This window comes from Canis aureus, chromosome 21 (genome assembly GCF_053574225.1).
Source record: "Canis aureus isolate CA01 chromosome 21, VMU_Caureus_v.1.0, whole genome shotgun sequence".
NCBI lineage: Eukaryota > Metazoa > Chordata > Mammalia > Carnivora > Canidae > Canis > Canis aureus.
In genome coordinates this window covers 3,136,275-3,157,008 of record NC_135631.1, presented here as the reverse complement: position 1 = coordinate 3,157,008, position 20,734 = coordinate 3,136,275, and the positions used below count along the sequence as shown (strand labels likewise).

At 58.8% G+C, this 20,734-nt stretch overlaps 1 protein-coding gene and 1 long non-coding RNA gene across 10 annotated transcripts in view; one reads left to right on the top strand and one right to left on the bottom strand.

Moving 5' to 3' along the window:
- Nucleotides 1-1,161: 1,161 nt before the first annotated feature.
- Nucleotides 1,162-15,793, bottom strand: CCDC88B (coiled-coil and HOOK domain protein 88B). 9 transcript variants are annotated; one of them, XM_077862186.1, is made up of 28 exons: nucleotides 15,638-15,793; nucleotides 15,177-15,319; nucleotides 14,912-15,023; nucleotides 14,758-14,827; nucleotides 14,623-14,681; nucleotides 14,452-14,535; nucleotides 14,221-14,364; nucleotides 13,885-14,030; nucleotides 13,720-13,801; nucleotides 13,402-13,560; nucleotides 12,717-12,863; nucleotides 12,426-12,534; nucleotides 12,093-12,229; nucleotides 10,892-12,010; nucleotides 7,243-7,370; nucleotides 7,049-7,166; nucleotides 6,178-6,273; nucleotides 5,956-6,096; nucleotides 5,422-5,678; nucleotides 4,932-5,075; nucleotides 4,545-4,731; nucleotides 4,279-4,424; nucleotides 3,903-4,001; nucleotides 3,552-3,718; nucleotides 3,182-3,295; nucleotides 2,796-3,002; nucleotides 2,574-2,642; nucleotides 1,471-1,660 (listed from the first exon to the last, which is right to left on the bottom strand). In XM_077862186.1, exons 1-28 carry the CDS (start codon nucleotides 15,695-15,697, stop codon nucleotides 1,605-1,607), a joined length of 4,500 nt encoding a protein of 1,499 aa, XP_077718312.1. In that variant the 5' UTR covers nucleotides 15,698-15,793; the 3' UTR covers nucleotides 1,471-1,604. The 9 variants fall into 9 exon arrangements, 8 of the variants coding, with proteins under 8 accessions (XP_077718311.1, XP_077718313.1, XP_077718314.1 ...); XM_077862185.1 differs by lacking the exon at nucleotides 3,182-3,295 and having other exon boundaries at nucleotides 1,162-1,660; nucleotides 3,694-3,718; XM_077862187.1 differs by lacking the exons at nucleotides 3,182-3,295; nucleotides 15,638-15,793 and adding an exon at nucleotides 15,563-15,593 and having other exon boundaries at nucleotides 1,162-1,660; nucleotides 3,694-3,718.
- Nucleotides 15,081-20,734, top strand: part of LOC144292239 (uncharacterized) — a 15,890-nt gene continuing 10,236 nt past the window's right edge. Inside the window, exon 1 of the long non-coding RNA XR_013359683.1 lies at nucleotides 15,081-15,994. This is a non-coding gene — a long non-coding RNA (uncharacterized LOC144292239). The remainder of the gene's footprint in view (nucleotides 15,995-20,734) is intronic.

Genomic DNA, 20,734 nt, shown 5'->3' with positions numbered 1-20,734 from the left:
CCTGGGGCTCAGGCACCCTGAGGACCTTGGCTCTGGGCGGCGCCCACCCAGGGGGGCCTGCAGGGGGCGCTGACAGGGCACTGGATCCAGCCGCACCCCCACACACACCCCCCACACCCCCACCCACACCCCCACCCCCGTGGCAGGGATGGTGGCGCCTTCCTGACCGAACCTCCTTGGGGTGGATCTGTGAGAGCGCCTCAGCCCCCAGCCACCTGTCACAGCCCAACCAGTGCCAAGCACCCCTCACATGGTTTTGTCCCCTGTCGTCCCCAAGCCCAGCCCGATGCCAGCACAGAGCCCAAAGTAATCCCAAAAAAGGTGTCAGAGCCACACAGGGCATGTCCACCCAGGGTCAGGTCCAGGGGCCCCGGCTGGCCTGGCCTTTCTGACAATCGACCAGAGCCACCAAGAGAGTAGGGTGGCTATCTGGGCCCCCACACTGAAGCCTAAGAGAAGGGGCTCTCAGCTCCTCAGCCTAGCTGGAGGCCAGGGGTCTGTCTCACCTCACCAGACTATGAAGCTTGGGCTGAGAGGAGGGCAGAGCCATTAGTTATCCCAAGAGGGGCTGTGGAAACCCTATGAGTCAGGCTTCTGCAGAGCACCCTGGGGAGGCTGGACTGGCCACCCCCAAATTCAGGCTGCCTCACCTCAGCCCTGGCAGCCCCACCCTACCCCGGGTGGCCCCAGGTGCCCTGACTCACGTTCTGCCACCTAGCCTAATTGCCGCTTTCCTGGGCGTCATTCTGGAAGCGCTGGTCAGAGACCAGGTGCCCTTCCCACCTTTTGTGTCCCTGCATGAAGGCTTGAGACACTAAGTGATGTCCCACCAGCTGAGAACTCACTGGGGAGGGGCTCAACCCTAGGTGGGGTGGGAAGAGAGTGGGGATACACGGGCAAAGTAGAGAAGAGGGGAGGAGGGGGTGGGGAGGAGTATCTGGGGTTTTACTGGAACCCAGACTTGGGAGGCTCAGAACCCACCTCCCCACCCCACTGGGCCATCCAAGTGAGCCCCAGTGGCCGGTCCCTTGAGGAAAGCCCTTCGCTGCCCTGGGCAGGGCAGGGGAGTCAAGGGGACAGACCTCGGCCCACGCGGTTGGGCTGTGCACGTGGCTGGTGCCTGGGGACTCTGGGACACAGCCGGTAAACACAGAGCACAGCTTCAGGTGGTGGCATCCCAGCTTTATTCTCATGGCCCTTGCATCCCAGCTACGGCTCAGAGATGGGCCCAGGTCACCTTCCCCGGTGAATGGTCCTTGGCTCCCCGCCCAAACCAGACAGGGGACTCTCTTGGCCACTTCTGCCCGTCGCCTTCCGCTGGGGGGTCACCCAGAGATGGCCTCCTCAGTGAGGGCCGCATGGGAGAGCCAGAGCCCTGGCGAGGAGCTGCTTGTGGGGACCAGCCATCCCCTCTGTCCACAGGCTTATCCCAGCTCCATCTCAGGGCCCCAGGGCAGGCCTTGGAGGAGCTGGGGGCCCAGGCCTCCTTGCCCACAGAGGGGCTCCAGGTGGCCCGGATCCCCGCATTCCTAGGCTGCCGGGGGCCCCGATTGGGACTCCAGTGGTGAGAAGATCCCAAGCCCAAGCCCCCAGTCCACATGGTATCACTGACTGAGGGAAGGGGCGAGAGGGTGTTTCTCCGGCTCCTGTACCTCGAGGCCTGAAGGGAAAGGCACAGCTCAGGCCTGCTCCCTTGGAGCTCCCAGCATTCCAGGCAGCCTCCAGGGCCCCCCACCTTCTACACCACCACCGCCCCCGACTGCCACTTGCAGCTCCTCTCCGGTGTCTCCCTCCTCACTCCAGCTCCCAGTCCTTGAACTGGCCAGGCCTTTGCTTCGGCTGTTCCCTCTGCCTGGAATGTTCTTCCCCAGGTTATGTCCACAGTCCAAACCTTTGCTGCAACTTTACCTCCTCTCTGAAGACTACCCTGAGCACGGTAGTTAAAATCGCAACCTGCCCCACCCAGCACTCCTGACTTCCTTCCCCACTGCACGCTGTCTCTCCCAGAGCACTGCCATCTCCTAACATCCTGGGGCTGGCAAGGGCCATCTTGCTGCACAGGGCAGGACTGAGCACTTGGGGTGCAGCTGATCTGAACTTCTCTGTGCTTGAGTGTAAAATAGCCGTTGGACTCAAGGATGTAGCAGGAAAAAAATAATATAAACTACTTCATTAATAAAGATGACTGACTTAATTAATTAATTAAAATATCTCATTGGTGGCTTTCCACACTGACTACACGTGGAAATAGTAATAGTTCAGGTATAATGGGATAAATAAAATATGTTATTAGAATTAATTTTATCTCTTTACCTTTCTGATGAGGCACCTAGAAATTCTAAACTACACATGTAGCTCACATATTTCTACTGGGCAAGGCCGTTGTAGATAATTATTATTTTTGTGCATATTGTTTACTGTCTGCCTTCCAAACCAGAATGTCCCCTGCTGCTTCTTCAGCTGCATCCCCTGCTGTATCCCTAACATATCCCTGGACACTGAGTAAAGCCTCATTGTCAAGTATATGAGTGGATGAACCAGGGGCCCTGGGCACGGCAAATACCCTCACTCACCCTCTCCATTGGCATCTGCTTGGTTTTCAGATAGGGTCTCAATGGAGCCATCCCATCCCACGCCTGGTCCTAAGGGATGCACAAGGCAGCCAATGGGCCATGGGGACCAGGGGCAGGGCTTGTGGGAGACCCAAGGGACAGGAGGGAAGCTCCATTGGCCAAGGAGCTGGTGGGTCCCAGGGAGCTGGGGAGCAAACAGGAGCAGGGATCCTTGACTCTCACCTTTGTCATGGGATGTGGGTGCACCCAGGGGGCCTGGCCTACGCTGTCGGAATCGCTGCCGGGGGGTATCCCCGGGGCTGAATGACTCAGAGCTTCGCCCCACAGGGAATCGTGAGCTGAGTTTCCGCCGCTGCCCCCCTGCCAGGGTCTCATCCCGCAGGCAGAGGGAGCTCTGGGCCCGGCGCATGGGTGCTGGTGAGGGGGACCCTGAAAGAGGCATAGGCAGGGTGTGGAGCAGTACAGAAAGGGCCTGGGCAGAGTGGAGGGGCCGGCGGGGTGAAGCTGCCAAGGAGCACGGAGAGGAAGCTGCAGAGCCAGAGGTAAAGCCTGGGTGAAGGAGGGCAGGGACAGGAGGAGGGCCTATGCTGGCTCTGACACTAACTCACTGTGTGACCTTGAGCAAGGAATGTCCCCTCCCTGGGACTCAGCTTCCTCATCTGCTGACTGGGATAAATGACCTCTCACTAAAATCTTCTGCTGCTCTGAGGTCCTAGACGCCGCTGTGGATGGGTAGGACTGGGTGGGTGGCAGCGCAGGCAGGAAGGAGGTCCCAGCTGAGAGGGTTGTGGCAGGGATGCAGGGCAAGGAACCACAAGAAGCATCTGGGCGGGGTGGGGTTGCAGCGGGAAGGCCAATGGGGGTACATGTGCAAGCCACACAAGATGAAGATAGAGACCAGAGGCGTTGACAAGTACCAGCATGGGGATAGGAGATGTGGGGTAGGGACCATCCTGGTCACCCGGCCCCCAGACCCACCTGTCCTATCTGCCTCCCTGCCCTCGGAGAGCTCCGCCTCAGGGGGGCCCCCCAGGCTCTCAGGGCTGCCAGCCCCATCGGCCCCCAGGCGTGGGCCCCCATGGGGGCCCCCCTCCCGCCGGGGCCGCATCAGCCTCTTCACCTTGTCTGCCAACCAGCTGCCCTTCCTGGGGGCAAGAGGGCATAAGAGGGAGTAAGGCCAGGGAGGAAGGAGGGACAAGAGGGCCATGCTGGGGATGGCAAAGGCCATGCAAACCCTCACTGGGGCCTGGAGAGGGCAGGGCAGGGGCAGGGGCAGGGGCAGAGGTTGAAAGGATTCCCTGGCTCTGGGGGTGGAGGAGGGCCCCTCACTTGGTCCGGGGCAGGGGCCCAGGCTCCAGTACTCGGTACTGGTCCATGATCTTCTCCACCAGCTTCTGCTTCTCACGGCGCAATGCGTTGAGCTGGTCCCTGAGAGCAGGAGGAGGGGGCAGGCGGGCATGAGGCCAGGCAGGAGCAAGGCTCAGGTGCTAGGAGGCACCCACCACTCCAACCCTGCTGGTTGTTAACACCCCCGTGTGCTCCAGTGAGGGTTGCCAAAGTGCGGCTATCCTGAGCCCTAGGTGGTCAGCTCCAGCCCTTTCCCCCAGGATCTCCCGGGGCCTCTCCCCAGGAGCAGCCAGAGGGGTCTCCAGGCCCCACTCCAGCTCCCAGCAGCCAAGCAGGGCCCACCCACCACCCTGCTCACAGGTACTCGCGCTGCTCCCGGTGTAGGTGGTCTCGGCTCTCCAGGCTGCGCTCCAGGAGCTCCCGGTTCTCCCGGCTCAGCGCCTGCACCTCAGCCAACAGCTGCCGGTTCTCCTCTTCCTGAGCGCTCCGGAGCTCTGTCAACAGCTGGAGGGGGGCAGCAGGCAGGAGGGCAGGTGGGGGATTTAATGGGGCACAGAGTGGCATCCTCCCACTCCCCCACCCTCTCCCCACCCCTAGCCAGCCACCAGCCATCCCTCAGCACACCTCGCACTGCGTGGTCAGCCGGCAGGCGCTCAGGTCCAGCTGCTGGTTGGATTCACGCAGTCTCTGGCTCTGCACCTCCAGCTGTGCCCGCTCCAGCTCCAGCCGCGCCAGCCGGCCCCGCAGCTCCCCACGTTCTCCCTGCAGCTCCCCCCGCTCCCGCGACACCTCTGCCAGCAGCATCTGAGCCCTGCAGAGTCCAGAAGAGATGCTCTCCAAAGGCACTCCACCCCCCGCCCCCCAACCATAAGGGCCAGAAGAGCCAAGCTGGGGGAGAAGTGGCAAAACAGGACCCCACAGGGATGGGGAATAACTCAACACCAACCCACTTCACAGATGGGAACCCTGAGACCTGGCCTTAGAGGGGTGGGGCCGTGCCAGAGCTTGTACCTCTCATGCTCGCTCTGCAGCCTCCGCAGCTCCTCCTCCAGTCCACGCTGCCGATGCCCATCCTGCATCAGGCGTTCCCGCTCTGCCAGCAGGGCCACCTCCTGGGCCTCCACATTGGCCCTCTGGGCCTGCAGCTGCTCATGCCTGGGATACACAGGGACTGAGAGGGCTGCAGACACCTGCAGCCGGGGCAAGGGGGCGGCTGGACTATGTGGACCTAGGGATCTGCCCTCTCCTAAGCACCAGCCTCCAAACAAAGCCATTGGGCAGAATGCCAGGCAAAGTGCCAACTCTCCCAGTGATGAACCAGCCTCGGGGTGAGCTCACCCCAGAGGCCAACCCCACGTGGGGCCCTGGCACCAGAGGTGGCTGTGTCCAGGGGTGGTGCTTCCCTGCCAGGAGGCGGAGGGTGTCAGACCCACCAAGGGAGTCTGCTGCGCGCAGGCAGGGGCTGCTTGGGAAAGAAGCCAGGGAGTCGGGGGAGGCTCACCGGCCCTGCAGCTCCCGATGGGCCAGCTCCAGCGCTCGCATGTTAGCCTTGAGATCGCGGTGCCGGACCAGGAGTCCCTCCAGCTCGGCCTCCTGCCGCCGCTGCAGCTGTGCCAGTGCCTCGTGATCCCGCAGCAGAGCCTGCTGCTGCCCCCGGGTCTCCTCCTGGGACTGCCGTGCCACCCGCACCTCCTCCTCCAGCACCCCCAGCTTCCTGTGCAGCTCCTGGCCCTGCATCTCCAGCACAGACTTCTCAGCCTAGGACACAGAAGGGGGTGCACTCTCAGGCCAGAAAGGGGGTAAGGGACACAGGGCAAAAGGCCAGGGGCAAGGCAGAGGAGTCAGACAGAGGATTCAGTGGAGGAGGCTGAAGGCTGGAGCAGTGGCGACAGAGGGCAAAAAGCAGGGGCAGAGGGTGGGGACTAGAGCACAAATAGGGCGGCCAGCTGGGAGCTTGGGCAGAGCAAAGAGCAAGCAAAGGTGGAAAGGGGGCATGAGATAGGGCAGGGGACAGGGCACCTAGGCTGCCACCCACCTGCAGGCGGCTGCTGTACTCCTGCGCACGCTGGCTCTGCAGCAGGAGCTCCTGGGCACGCCCCTGCAGGCTTCCCAGCTGCCCCTCCAGGTGCTGCAGCTGCCCCTGCAGAGCCACCTTCTCGGCCACCAGTGTTGCATTCTGGCCCAAAGAGAGAAGGGTTAGCAGGGGCCAGGCCACTGGGGCCACCTCCTCCCCAGGCCCACCAAGGTCGACACTCACACTGCGCTCCACCTCGATGAGCCGCCCACTCTGGGCCTGTAGGGTCCTGGGCTCAGCGTGCCCCTCTGGCCCCAGCCCCTCCGGGCCCTGGCGCAGCTGCAAGGAGAGGCCTCGGGAGGTCAAGCGGGGGTGCACGGGCCACCTCATGATGGTGCAGGGACCTAACCCAAGGGACCCTCATCCCTTTGGCAGCACTTAACAATGCCCCCATCCCTCTGTCACTGGGTCCCACACTCCTGTGCTTCTGGCTCCCAAAGATCCACCTTCACTCTCCATCCACCCTGCTCCGTATCATTCAGTTCTGCCCCAGCCGCTTTCTTCTGCACAGAACACTCTTTGCACCCTGCTCTTCTTCCTCTGGGCCCCAATTTCAATGCCACTTCCCCCAAACAAACCTGGGGCACTGCTGGGTGCCCACCATCCCCTGATCCCCTGTGTTACAGTGGCCCATTTTCTTTCCTGTCTTGGGCCCCACCAACCACAGAGCTGAGCACTGAGCTGTGAGCTCATGCACAGCAGCGGCCTCAGAAACGATTGTCGGCTTAGGACGAGGCAGTAACTGAGCTCACTAGGAAGTGGTGAGGCCCAAGAGAGACACAGCCATCACCTCAGAGCAGAGCCACTGAGTTCCATCCGTTTGAGGAATGAGGAAAACCAGCCCCCTCGGAGACTGCGGCCTGGGCAGAGTCAACCTGACTCCCAGCACAGGGGTGCTCTCCAAGAGGCCCCAAGATGGGGCACAAGGCAAGCGACTGGCCAAAACCAGATGGGGGCTGGCGGGATGGGGATGCGAGCGCACACAGCCCTGGACATCTGTAGGCAGGATGCAGGAAGAGGTGGCATGAGGCACCCAGGGGCCTGCAAGCCTCACCTGGACCAGCTCCTCCTCCAGCTGCAGGGCCCTGGTCTTGAGCTCCCTCAGGGCTTCCTCCTTGCTGATGGCCGCTGCCTGCAGCTCTGTTTCCAGCCGCTGCTCCAGGCCCTGGTACCTGCCGGGAGAAGTGTTAGCACCAGCCCCTCCCCAAGCCCTGCTGGGCCTGGCTCTGCCCCTTGGGGAACACCCACCTCTGGTGCTGGAACTCTTGTTCCCGCAGAAATTCCTGGCGTTCCAGAGCCGCCTGCTCCAGCTCACTCTGCAGGTGTTCCAGCCGGGCTCCCAGCTCCCGGCCCCGCACCATCGCCTTCTCTAGCTCCTAAGGGCAGACACAGGGGGCTCAGAGCCAGAAGGGAAGACCACCATCCTCACCAGGGAGGGGGTTGGGGAGTGGGGGGCAGGGGAGGCCCAGATACCAAGGCCTGAGAGTCTGTCCTTCCTCTGTCACTCTAGGCATATATCTTTTTCTTTTTCTTTTTTTTTTAAAGTAGGCTCTCAGGACCCTGAGATCAAGTCACATGCCTACTGATTGAGGGAGCCAGGGGCCACCACCACCACTACCCCGCCCCCAGGCAAATATCTTTAACCCTTTGGGCCTCTACTCCCCTATGTGTACAATGGGAGCAAAGCCTGGCCGCCACCTTGCAGAGTGACCACGAAAGAGCTAGGATCAGAAGCCTGGCATTGGGTGAGGGAGGCCCCTGGCCCAGGAGGGCAAAAGACGCCAGGCAAGCGTCTTTACCTCTCTGAGCCCATGGTTCCTAGTGCGCCCAGTGGCAGCTAGACGCGCCCTACGTCCTGAGGCCACACTGGCCATGTGAGGGAAAGAGGGGCTTGGAAGCGGCAGATCTGAAAAGTGCCCTGGCCACAGGAGGATGGCCGCAGTAGGCAGGAACCTGGTGAAAGTCAGGCCCAACCACAGCGCGGACTGGGGGGGCAGGGAGAGATGCTACGGGCTAGGCCAGGCATCCTGTGGCGGTTGGGCCGCACCATTGTGGAAGGGGGCAGGAGGCCCAGTCCACATGTGGGGCTCAGAAGAAGACAGGTCAAACCATTCTGAGGCGCAGGGGTCCTGGCAGAATGAAACCACAAGGAAGGGCCAGCTCTGACTAGCTGTCAACCAAATCCTTTCTCTGGACACCAGGTGGACAACCTTTGCTCTGATCTCCCCAGTTTTGCAACCACATCAAGTCTGCCCGGGGCCACTATGCTTCTGGAGACCCTTGTCCGCTCTCACTTAAAACTACAAGTCCCATGAGGCCCTGCGGCCTCTCACCCGCCTCCATCAGAGCCCAAGGACTAAGGGTAGGAAGATCAGTGGTAGAGATGCAGAGATTTGAACCTCTGGCCAGAAGCCCTGAGCTGGTCCTAGCCCTCAGAGCCCCGTCCTCACTGCACCTCCTGCCCTCCCCCCAGCCCACGTGGACAAGTCCTGGCTCCTGGTTCCCTGAGCTCCCGGGCTAGCCACCTCCTCCAGCACCACACCCAGGTATCACCAGGAACTGCTCTGTCCAGGAAATCTCACAAAATTCCCCTTTGTCCTCAGGCGCTTCCACCCACTCGGTTCCTCGGAACACACCCTATCCTCATCTGCTCCTCACCCTACCCTCACCTGCGCGGTCCACCTGCCCGCATTTCCACTCCACAGCTCTACATTCATTATCCCACGGGATCCTGTAAGGCAGGTCATTTGTATTCCAGTTTTCCAGGAGATGCAGACAGGTTAAGTAACTCAGCCCTAACCACACAGTGGGTCAGTCGTTCAGGGATCTGGGCTAGAAGACACCATCTCTTGTCACATCCTACACAGTGGACCCCAAAGATGGCCTCTCCACGTTACCTTCCCGCCCACACGCCCACACCCCTGTTCTCCCATGCCCCAGGCCTGCCTGGCCCAAGGAAGGCCTAACCCCGGGTCACCCCATCAGTGTGTTCCCCGCTCCTCTCCGCCTGAGGGGGCTCTCGGGAAATTACTCCTTCTCTCTGAATTTCAGTGTCCTCATCTGGACAGTAGGGATGAGACTGGAAACTGTACTCAGTTGGAAGATTCAATTCCTCATCTGCAGCACACCCTCCCCCAAAGCACAGGCCTGCTGGCCGGAACATCCTTCCCATTGCCTCCTAGTCTCCTTTGCTTCTCCTGGGGGGCCTCTCAACATGAGTACCTACTACTCCGCTTCCCTTCAACGTTCCGCTGGGTTTAAAGTCATTGCCCTCATGTAAAGGTCACTGAGGTCATTTTCTGCCCAAGAATAGCTGCAACTCCTTCTTTAGCTTGAAAGGAAGATGGGGTCCTGCCCAGTAGGAACCCTAGTGAATCCTCTGCCTAGCCTCCCTCTGCTTCCCACATCATACCACACACACACACACACACACACACACACACAGTCACGCCTATGCCTCCTCCTGGCTCACTGCCACTCTCTCTCTCCTCCAGAAAGCCTTCCCTGACATGACCCAGCCTGAGTCTACTGTGCTTCCTGGACTTCCCACAGCTCCCTGCATAGTCCTGTCTCCACCCCAGACTGTGAGAGCCTCCCCTAGGACAGGCATACTGAGTGCCTGGTACAGTCCCTGGCACCAAGGAGATCCCTGTCAACATGCCTCAGTGCATGGATGATGGCGTGTCCAGGTCTCTTTCCTCCATCCCCCATCCCAGCCCCAGGCAGCTGCACCTGCCACCTGGACCACTGACACTGCCTCCTGATGGCCCCAGGCTCCCCTGCACACCAAGGGGACCCTCCTCAAACCCAGCCTCATGCAGGTTTGCCCACATACTTGGGTGGCTTTGGAGATAGAGTACGGACACTTGCAAAGCTGGCCCAGAACATCTGTCTGGCCCTGTTCCCCCACCACCCAGGCCCCTAAGCATTGTTAATGCCTTCAAGTCTCTGCACATGCTGTTCCCTCTGAATGAAATGGTTTTCCCACCTAATGGAATCTTGCCCATTCCTCAGAACCTTCTCCAAAGCCTCCTTGCCCCCACCCTGGCACCAGCTCCCTCTGCCATGGACTCCTGCACACTTTGTTCTTTTTTATTTTTTTAGTAATATATTTTTTTAAGATTTTATTTATTCATTCATGAGAGACAGAGAGAGAGAGAAGCAGAGACACAGGCAGAGGGAGAAGCAGGCTCCATGCAGGGAGCCCGATGTGGGACTCAATCCCAGGTCTCCAGGATCACACCCTGGGCCAAAGGCAGGCACTAAACCGCTGAGCCACCCAAGGATCCCCTGTTCTTAATAATCAACATGTCTCAGGGCACCTGGGTGGCTCAGTTAACCATCTGACTCTTGATTTCAGCTCAGATTGTGAGATCAAGCTCCATGTCCGGCTCCGAGCTAGGTGTGGAATCTGTCTGGGATTCACTCTCTCCCTCTCTCTCTGCCCCTCCCCGGCAAATAAAAATAAATAAATAAGTCTTTTTAAAAAATAAATAATTGACATGCCTTGAGCCTTTGCCCAGCATGAACTAGGCTCATCGCACAGTTACCTCCCTTGATCTTCCAAAAGACCCACTGAGACAGCGATGAATAGTGTCCCCGTTTTATGGAAGGAGGAACAGGGTAGAGGTGAGTCAGCGACCAGTCAGAGCCAGGAGCAGCACCCAAGCAGTCTGGCTCCACATCCATACTCTTATCCCCATCCTGCCAGAGGGAGGGGACACCTGCGCTGTGTCCCAGGCCAAGCACCTTTCCTTGTAGGGGTGCATTTCCCCTTTCTATCCCCAGCCACAGCTAGGTGTTGAGCATCCCGAGGCTACTGATGGGATTAATACCCCAAACCCCAGCAGCTGACCAGAGCCCCATTGCCCATCCTGGGCTGTGAGCCACAACATACCTCCCTGAGGGCCTGCCTCTCCCTCTCAGCCTCCTGCTGGTGCCGGCGATCCTGGCTCTCCAGCTCTTGCAGCTGCTCCTCAGCTGTCTCAGCCCGGGCCCGGAGTCTGGGTGCCTCGCGCTCCCACTGTCTCCGCTCTCGGCCTGCGGCTGCCAGGGCCTCTGCCAGTGCCTCTCGTTCCTGAGACGCAGCCTCCAGCTCCCGGCCTGCTGCCTCTACTGCCTCCCGCAGCCGAGCCTGTTCCCGGGCCTGGGCCTCCACCTCCCTGTGGGCCTCGGCTTCTGTCTTCCGTGCCTGAGCCAGCTCCTCAGAGAGGCGGGCAGCCTCCATGCCTCGGGCCTCCAGCCTCCGGGCCTGGGCCTCTAGCTCCGCCCGAAGTGCCTCAGCCTCTCTCCTGAGCTGTGCCACCTCCTCCCTCAGGGCCTCTTGCTCTGGGACTCCACCAGACGAGATCTCCCCTGAGATTGGCCCCTGCCAGGTCTGTGCCTCCAGAGCCCCCTCAGACTCCTGCTGTGGATTTTGCTGGGCTGGGTCACCAATCATCCCCTCCAGCTTCTGTTCATCCCCTCTGGCATCTCTCTGCCCTTTGGGTAGTTCCAGCCCTTGGCCTGGGGTCTCCTGCTCCTCCAGTTGCACACGTAGGCTGACCTCTGGGGGTCCAGGCTTGCTTGCAGGGCCCTCCCGGGCTTTGGGCCCTGACTCTCCAGCCTCTCCTCCCAACAGCTCGGCCTGAATTTCCAGCCCTGGACCTTGAAGCGAGACCACAGAGGTGGGAATCTGGAGAAGGGCTCCATGGCCAGCATTCTCTGGGCACTTCTGTGTTGCTACAGTGGGGCCTGATTCCTGGAGCGTCAAGTCTGAGGTCTGGGGGGCCATGGCAGCCAGCTGGAGGGGCCTCTCTATCACCCGCAGGTCTAAATCAGAAGCCTGGGGATGCACAGCTAATCTCTCAAGGGCGGAGTCTGATACCGGGGGAGCCGGGTCCGAGGCCTGGGTGCCTTCATCCTCCACCTGGCCAGCCAAACCCTGGGGGCCCAGGTCTGAGGCCAGGCAAGTCTGAGGAGCCCCATCCAGCTCTGCAACCAAGGAGTCCTCGCTCTGCTCCTCCAGCAGGGGGCGCTGAGGGTACATGAGAGGAATGTCAAGCCCAGAGGGGGAGGCAAGGAAGGACCAGCAAGGATGGTTAGGGGAGGGGACTCACCTGGCCCCCAGGCTGCCTTTGTAGCAACTGTAGCAGACCCCGAAGCTCCCGATTCTCCCGCTCCAGGATCTGCAGCCGCCCAGCCTCTGCCTCTCTCACTTCATCATGAAGTGAGGGAGCTGCTCCTGGCACGGATGCTGGGACATGTGAGATGAGGTTAGGACCCCTCCTTACCCTTTGCAATGATCCCTGGCTCCTCCCATACACCCCTAGACACCCCCTCTCCAACACCTTGGGAAGAAGATGAAGTCAGAAGCCATTCTCAGCAGAGTTGTAGGAAAGCACAGGCAGCCAGCCCCACATCCCCAGCCCCTCTACTGGGGCCCTACTCACCCTCCCAAGGAAAGCCCAGAGGTGGCTCCAGGCTCCGCTGAAGCTCCAGCTCCAGCTCCACATTCTCCTCTGCCAGCTGGTCCACCTGATGCCGCAGAGTGTCCAGCTCCTGGGGGAAGGGCAGGGTCAGACAAGCCTTCCCCACCATGGCCAGGCTAATGTGTGGCCTAGATCACCAGGAGAAGCAAGGAGCCAGGAATCACAGGGAGCGTTAGAGAACCCTAGGGGACCATTGAGGTCACCAGGGTCACAGATGACAGAGTGACAGGTGGGTGGTCCACTCAATCTCACCGCATGGGCCTCGCCCAAACGGGTCCGCAGCAGCAGATTCTCACGCTGAGTCTCATGCAGCCTAGCACAGCGCTCTTGAGCAGCCTCCAGCTGCTCCTCCAGAAGCGCCTTGGAGGCTTCCAGAGCCCCGGAGAGCGCCCGTTCCTCCTGGTGGGGGAGCAGAGACAACGGGTGATGCGGGTGATGCGATTGAAGCTGCCCTCAAGCACTCCAGGGCCACAGACCCTGCCTTTTCTCCCACATCTGACCCTGCACCCCAGTGCTCTCTGGGCCCCACCTCTCCCTCCCTCCTGCCCCTCCCACTACAGGGTGTATCCAGGTACCACTTCCCTAGCACCTGGCCCTGCCCCGTCCTGTGTCGGCCCTGCCCCTTCTCCCCAAGAACTCCCACCCCAGGTGGCATCCGTCTAGGCCCCGTCGCAAAGAGCTCTCCAGACAGTTCCTCCCCAGCACTCGGCCCCACCCTCCTCTCCAGGACCTGCCCTGATCTACCGCCCCCACATCCCCCTCCATCTGCCCCATTCTGCAGGGGGCCCCTCCCCAGACACCACGTCACCCACTTCTCCCAGCCGATGCTGTTCTGTCCACCAGACCTTGCCCTCTCGCCTCTAGGTCCAAATTCGCTCCCCGCCTGGCCCCCCCAATCCCCAGCAGGCCCCGCCCCCTCCGGCCCCGCCCCCCTCACCTCCAGCTGGCTTTTGCAGGCCTCCGCCACCTGTAGCCGCTCGCGACAGCGTCGCAGCTCCTCCTGCAGGCGGAGCAAGCGACCGGCCCGCTCCCGCAAGGCCTCCACCTCCTCGCGGTACAGTTCGGCCCGCTTGGCCTGTCCCGACAGCACCTGGGCCTGAGCCAGACGGTGCGGAGCTGGGAACGGCCAGCCGCGGCCCCCGGGATTGGGGGGGGAAGGTGCCCAGGGAGGGGGGGACGGCAGGCGACGGGACAGAGGAGGCGGGGAGAGAGCTAGGGAATGGGCAGCGGCAGCGCGAGGGACACCTGAGCGCACCTCCTGGCGGAGCCTTCGGATCTCGGCCTCCAAGTCCTGCACCTCCGCCTGGGAGTCGAGCAGCAGCTCGGCCTTCTCCTCCCTGGAGAGAAGGGCCGCTAGAGGGGTGTGGGGACCCAGAACCCCAGGCCCGATCCCACCCACTTCCCAGCCTGGGGTACTCACAGCTCTTGCCTCAGGCGCCGCAGCTGGGCCTTGGTGTTGGCCAGCTGCAGGGCCAGGTGGTGTGCTGGGCCCTCGGGGGGACTCCTGGCAGGAGCCTCTGGCAACAAGGGGGCTGGCTCTCTCTCCAGCAGCAGTTCAGCCAGACGCTGTGAGAATCCAAGGGTCAGAAGCCAGAAAATAACCCATCCCATGTCCCCCAGTCACCACAAGCCAAATCTGGTTCTTGCAGTTCTGCTGGTCCAAGACCCTCAATTCCCAACCCCAACTCTCTCCCCCCCACATATCTGGGTCCCCACAGTCCTCCTGTTCCTCCACCTGGGTCACAATACCTCCTACCTGGGCCCCCATATCACGCTCCCGTGCCAGCCTTAACAAAGCCCCCATCAGGTTCCGGAACAGCATCTCCAGCTCTGGTGGCTCCAGATCCCCAGGCTCAGGCCCAGCCAGCGCCAGCACCCCACCTGCCCCAGGCTGGGTCACCTGGGCGGGTAGGGAGAGCCGTTTCAGCCCAAGAAGGTGAGGGGCAAGGTGCTCCCAGGTGGCAGGCCCAGGCTATCAACCAAATACCTCCTGGATGGCAGCAGCCAGCTCACTCTGGACCTCAAGACCGAGGCCCTGGATGTGTCGGATGAAGAGTTCCCGGTGCTCACACTGCAGGGAGACAGGGCGGACATGCTGGCACAGGAGTCTCCCACCTCTTGGGCCAAAGCTGGGCCCTACCCTCCCTCCCCTGCTCACCTGCACTGACGCCCCCAGCAACAGCCGGAGGATGCCTTCCAACTCCTCCACCGCCTCCTCTGCGGAGCACAGGCCACAAAAAGTTAGGGGTGGGGTGAGGGGATAGAAGCAGGAAGGGGTGGTAGGAGAGAGCACCTGAGAAGGGGTCAGACTCCAATGCCTGGAGGTCTGGGGACGGGGACAGGATCAGCAGCTGCAGCTCCTCCTAGGGACAGAGGAGACAGGAGGTAGAGGGGGGACCTCCTGGCAGGGACCTCCAAACCCAGCCTCCCCTTCCGAAACCCCTCACCTGGTAGAAGTCCCTCAGCCTGACCCACAGGTGGTTCAAGTTTCGCACCCGCCTGGCTGCAGGACCATCACAGCCCCTGGCCATCCGAGGTCCACCTCGAGAACTAGGAGCTCTATGGGCACAGAGGGCTAGGTGTGGGGGAGGGGGCAGCAATCGAGATCCGCCTCCCCCTACCAGGCTCCACCCAGCAGCCTTCAATCTCCTCCCAGCAACCTGTGCGGGGAGGGTCCACCTCAGACCCCTAGGCTGGCCCCTGGCTTCTTACATGATGCCCAGCACCCGGAGGAGTAAGGCCCCATCGCTGAGATGCAAGAGCTTCTTCTCCGGGCAAAAGGGCCCCTCTCCTTCCTCATCCTCTTCCCCCTCGGGCTCCGCGGCCTCTCCCACCAGGCTGGCCAGTCCTAGTGCCTGTGGGGAGCCAAGACAGGTCTGCCAGTCAGATTCAGAACCCCCCTACCAGCAGAGTGACTCTGGAGCCCCTCCGACCTGCCCCCTGAGCGCACTTGCAGCTTCCTCCTTACCCTTTCCCTTCCTTCCCCTTGGCCCCTGGGTCTAGACTCCTGCTCCTGCCCCACAGCTACCTAGACCTCTCCGGCCCCACATCGGAGCCCACCACCCCTGCCCTCAGCACCTCCACCCCCAACTGCGGACCTGCTCCAAACCCAGCACCAGCCCCTCTCTGCTGCTCACTTCCCTCCCCCAGGCCCCTCCCACCTGCCCCCTCACCCAGGTGGCCAGGCTTCCACTCAGGAAGTCTTTGAGTCTGGGCCCCTTGCCCCCATCCATGACAGGGTCAGGGTGTTGGTCGTGCTGTGGCAGCTACACCTGCCCTGAGAGGAAGAGGAAGTCCCCTGGCCGGGGATCCCAGGCCCAGCCACAGACACATTATGCAGCTTCCTCCTTCCGGGAGCAGGCGGGCCCCTACGCCCCCAGAGTTCTGCCTCAGCTCTCACCTCACCACCCCACATCCTCCCAGCATCTCCAAAGGGCTGGCACAGAGGTGAGCAGGGGAAGGTGAGGTCTGGACCACCCAGGAGTGCCACCCACAGCTCTCCTGGCACAGGGATCAGGGATCAATGGCAGGTAAGACCGCCTCTCTGGAAACTTGAAACTTGAGATGGCCTCGGGTGGTGAGTCTGGGTGTCCACACCTGCATCTTCTGATTTGCCTGGCTTTGCTTGCCCCCAACCACCCCTGCCCCATATTTCTCAAACTCACCTAAGCTACACTTCCAACTTGGTAAACCTGTGGCAGATGCTGCCACAAGCTGCCAGCAAGTCTCTGACCCCGAGCCAGGCGCGAGCCCCTCTCCTGTACCCCACCCTCCCTCATTCTCTCTGCACACTGGACTGAGACAGGACGTCTGGGCCCCAGTCATGTGACCTCACGGGCCTCAGTTTCCCATCTGTATAAAAAAGTGGCTTGGACTCTGGCCTCGGAGGGAAGCAGCATAGGGCAGAGGCCAGCAGCACATCTCATAGACAAACAGGCCAGGAGTACATCCCAATTCCCCAACTGCTCGCTACAGGGCCTCCATTCATTCTTTTATCCACTGGCATCCTGCCAGACACGACTTGGTACTGAAATGTAGTAAAAGCCACATAATCCCCGCACCCATAGGCCTCAGGACACTGGGGAGATGACTACCCTCCTAAAATCACACATGTGCTCAGAATGTATCATTGCAGCTATACTACGTGCATGGACTGTGAAGGGATGACTACCTGGGATGGTGAGGGAAGGCATCCCAGAGGGGGCTACATGTGGAAGCTGAGATGGGGAATGATTGGGAGAAGAAGGCAAAGAGGGGGCAGCCCCAGTGGCGCAGCAGTTTAGCGCTGCCTGCAGCCCAGGGTGTGATCCTGGAGACCCGGGATCAAGTCCCACGTCGGGATCCCTGTGTGGAGCCTGCTTCTCCCTCTGCCTGTGTCTCTGCCTATCTCTCTCTCTCTCTCTCTCTCTCTCTCTGAATGAAAAAATAAATAAATCTTTAAAAAAAAAAAAAAAAGAAGGCAAAGAGGGGAGGATGGAAGACCGTGGGAACAGAATGTGCAAGGGTTCTATGGCCGCTGGAAGACCAGCCAGTGCAAAGTTCAGAAATCATTCATGTTTCATTGCTTCCAAGACACTTTATTTCTTACATTTAAATCTCCAAGTCAGGGGATCCCTGGGTGGCTCAGCAGTTTAGCACCTGCCTTTGGCCCAGGGCGTGATCCTGGAGTCCCGGGATCGAGTCCCACATCAGGCTCCCAGTATGGAGCCTGCTTCTCCCTCCTCCTGTGTTGTGTCTCTGCCTCTCTCTCTCTGTCTATCATAAATAAATAAATAAATAAATAAATAAATAAATAAATAAATAAATCTCCAAGTCAGGGATCCCTGGGTGGCTCAGTGGTTTAGCACCGGCCTTCGGCCCAGGATATGATCCTAGAGACCTAGGATCGAGTCCCGCGTCGGGCTCCCTGCATGGAGCCTGCTTCTCCCTCTGCCCGTGTCTCTGCCTCTCTCTCTCTCTGTGTCTCTCATGAATAAATAAAATCTTTTGATTAATTAATTAAATCTCCAAGTCACGTTACTTGGGAGAGTTGCTTTCCGGGCTGGCTGTGGTCCTGACATAGTTGTCATTGCTTTGCCTGAGCACACACTTCAGAAGCACCAAACCTTGCAGAAAGGGCAGAGTGTCAGCGCATGGAAGGAGGCCCCAGAGGCAAGGAGCTTAAGCCCAGGATGCAAAGGGTGCAAGCCCCCTGGGAGGAGAACTAGACTTGTCCGTAGCACTCTTGAGGCAAAAGTCCATCACGAAGCTGGCTTACAAGTTGCCTCCAGCGGCTGGTGGCTTTAGGGTTACCTTATGGATAGTTGAGAGGGTGCCGCTCTGCGGCTCTCAGTGGCTCACGGGAGGAGGTGGCTCTGAAACACACACATCGCGCTTCTCTTGGACTCTAAATGGGAGTTTTTCAAACACCGTAAACAATTCATTTTGCTTCTATTTTCCTATCTATGTGTACCTTAGAATTATATATGATGAGAATCTACATCTAGGTCAAAAAGAGCACCTTTGGGAAGTATAAAATGAAGGTTCTAGTGATGAAAGATGAAAGAGACTTGGGACATAGTAAACTGGCAGCATTCTTTTTTCCCTGAGTGGCATCTTTTACGATGGGTGACATCTTAGATTTGATAAAATATAAGGTAACAACAACCATGGCAAACAGGCTTACCAGGAGCCAGCCATGGTTACAAGAACGTTACACTTGGGGCGTCTGGGTAGCTCAGTCGGGTTGAGCGTCAGACTCTTGGTTTTGGCTCAGGTCACGATCTCAGGATCGTGGGATCGGGCCCTATATCAGGCTCCACATTCAGTGGGGAGCCTGCTTGAGAGTCTCTCTCTCCCATCCCCCTGCTCGTGTACTTTACACTTCTGGACTTATTTGTGTTGGATTAATATGTGACTAAAGGTCTCCAATTCACAGAGGGGGAAACAGACTCAGAGAGGCTACTAACTCGCCCAAAGTCACACAGCTATGAAGTGGTAGAACCAACTAAAGGAAGGCAGTGGGGCCAGTGTGTAAAAAGCAAGGAGCTCGTGGCCAGGGCGAGCCAGGTCTCCCTAGGCAATGGGAAGCCCTGCAGGGTTGTTAGCAGAAGAGCACATCCCCTTGTGCAACCCTCTCAAGAAGCATCTGGAAATGCAGATAATCCTATCAGAGAGTCCTTAGGTGGATTCCAGGAGCCAGTACCCTGCTGAAGTGTTCATTAAATGGTCCCCGGTGTGGTTGTTATCTTTAGTATTAATAATATCAAGGGTCTGTCCAGATTTGCCCCCCAGTGGATCTGAACTTCTATTTGTACCCCCCAAGGATGCCAGCCCAGGAAGTCCTCCCGGAGCACTGGCTCTGGGTTAGCCAAGCACAGTAACTGGGCCTCATCCTTGGCAGCCAGGAGGGTGCCCTGCCTTGCTCAACATCACCCAGGCACACACCCTTCCTCAAGCCTCAGAGGCAGGGACTGTGTCACCAATTGCTTTCACATCCGTCACTCCACACACGCCCAGCTGCACCTCCAGCTGGTTCTATGACTTGGTTTGGCTGAATCAGGCAGAGGGAGGCTTCGGGGAGAGTGGATGCAAGGGATGAGCCTGGGATTTCAAGGCTGAGTTAGCTGTTGAGAGATGTTTGTCAGTTCAACAGTGGTTCCTTGCCTTTGGCTAGATTTTCCCTTGAAACTTTTTTTCAGAAACATGGCCAAAAATGTCAAGAGTGCATAAGGAGGGGCAGCACCGGATGGCTCAGTGGGTTGAGCAACTGATTCTTTTGCTCGGGTCTTGATCTCAGGATTGTGGGATTGAGCCCCACATCAGGCTCCCTGCTCAGTGGGGAGTCACTTGAAGATTCTTTCTCTCCCTCCCTTCCTGCCCCACCCCACTACGCTCTCTAAATAGATAAATAAAATCTTTTTTTAAAAAAAGAGTACATCACGGTATAGAGAAGACACAAGTTTCCCCCCTCATCCCAACCCCTACTTTCAGATCCCCTGCTAGCATGTTCTGTATCCCTTCTGAGATGTCGTGCCCATGTCCATCTATAACAGGTGGATGCAACCACACCCAGGGCTGTGTACCTTCATCCTTCTTGAAATATTTTATAGTCTGCTTCTTTTCTGTTCATTGGTTTTAGCCTTTGTAATGGCTGTGTGGTATTCTACTATGTTGCTAGTCCCTCATCATTTATGTTTTTCAAAATCTATGTCATAGAGACATTTTTTGGCTTATTTTTAAAGATTTTACTTATTTATTTGAGAGAGAGGCAGAGCACAGAGGGAGAGGGAAAGAGAAGCAGACTCCTCCCTGAGCAGGGAGCCCGATGCAGGGCTTGATCCCAGGACCCCGGGATTATGACCTGAGCCACCCAGGTGCCCCTAGTCCATCATCATTTAACTCTGTCTTGTTGAAAAATATCTTAAATATTTGCAGTGCTATAGAGACTGCCCTTCTCAGTTATCTTTTTCTGGCCTTTTCTTTTTTTTTTTTTTTTAAGATTTTATCTACTTATCTGTTTTGAGAGAAAGAGAGAGAGAGTGCATGCATAAGGTGGGGGTAGAGGGGTAAGAGAGAGAGGGACAAACATATGGGTGCTGAGTGCGGAGCCCGACACAGACCTCAATCCCACAACCCTGAGATCATGACCTGAACCAAAATCAAAAGTCTGACGCTTAGCCAACTGAGCCACCCAGGCACCCCTCTGGCAGTTTTTAAGGAAATTCAGTTCCCCACTATTGCCAGCATGGGGATCCAGGAAGCAGGCAAGAAACAGAGGAAGACAAACAGACAGACAAATGGACAACATAGTCAACTACAATCTCCTCCCTCAGGGTTCAGTTTCCCATCTGCACAGGGCTCATCTGGTTTTGAATTGTCTGGTTAAGCCCTGGTCCAACCCCAAAGGCCAGAGGCAGGAGGGCTCTCAGGTTTGAGGAAGCAGAGCTGGGGAGGCCAGGGCAAGTTGGGACCGACCAGGGCTGGGTCAGAGAACCACTTTTGCCCTTTGCCTACAGCAGGCCCAGAGCCCCGTCTGGCACCCCTGTGGCCTGGCCAGGGCCCAGTTCCCTAACCAGAAGTTTCAGGGCCCCAATCTCAAGAATTAAAAACAAAACATAGCTTCCAGGACCTTCAGGGCACCTGAGCCTCTGGTGTTGGGTCTCCACCCAAGTGCTAAAAAGGGGTGGTTTTCCTATCCACCATCTAGGGGTAGAAATAGTGGAGCCAGAGCCAGACAGGAGCAGAAATGCTCAGCAGAATGGCCTGAATGAGCTGCCCAGGTGGAAGGA

What these genes read in the sequence shown, in the direction of transcription:
- CCDC88B (XM_077862185.1), bottom strand. Translation starts at nt 15,697, where the DNA reads ATGGATGGGGGCAAGGGGCCCAGACTCAAAGACTTCCTGAGTGGAAGC. An exon ending in CCTGCAAAAGCCAGCTGGAG is followed by an intron (nt 12,864 to 13,401) that starts GTGAGGGGGGCG and finishes CTCCCCCACCAG; the next exon opens with GAGGAACGGGCGCTCTCCGG. An exon ending in AGAGGCAGGCCCTCAGGGAG is followed by an intron (nt 7,371 to 10,891) that starts GTATGTTGTGGC and finishes GTCTGCCCTTAG; the next exon opens with GAGCTAGAGAAGGCGATGGT.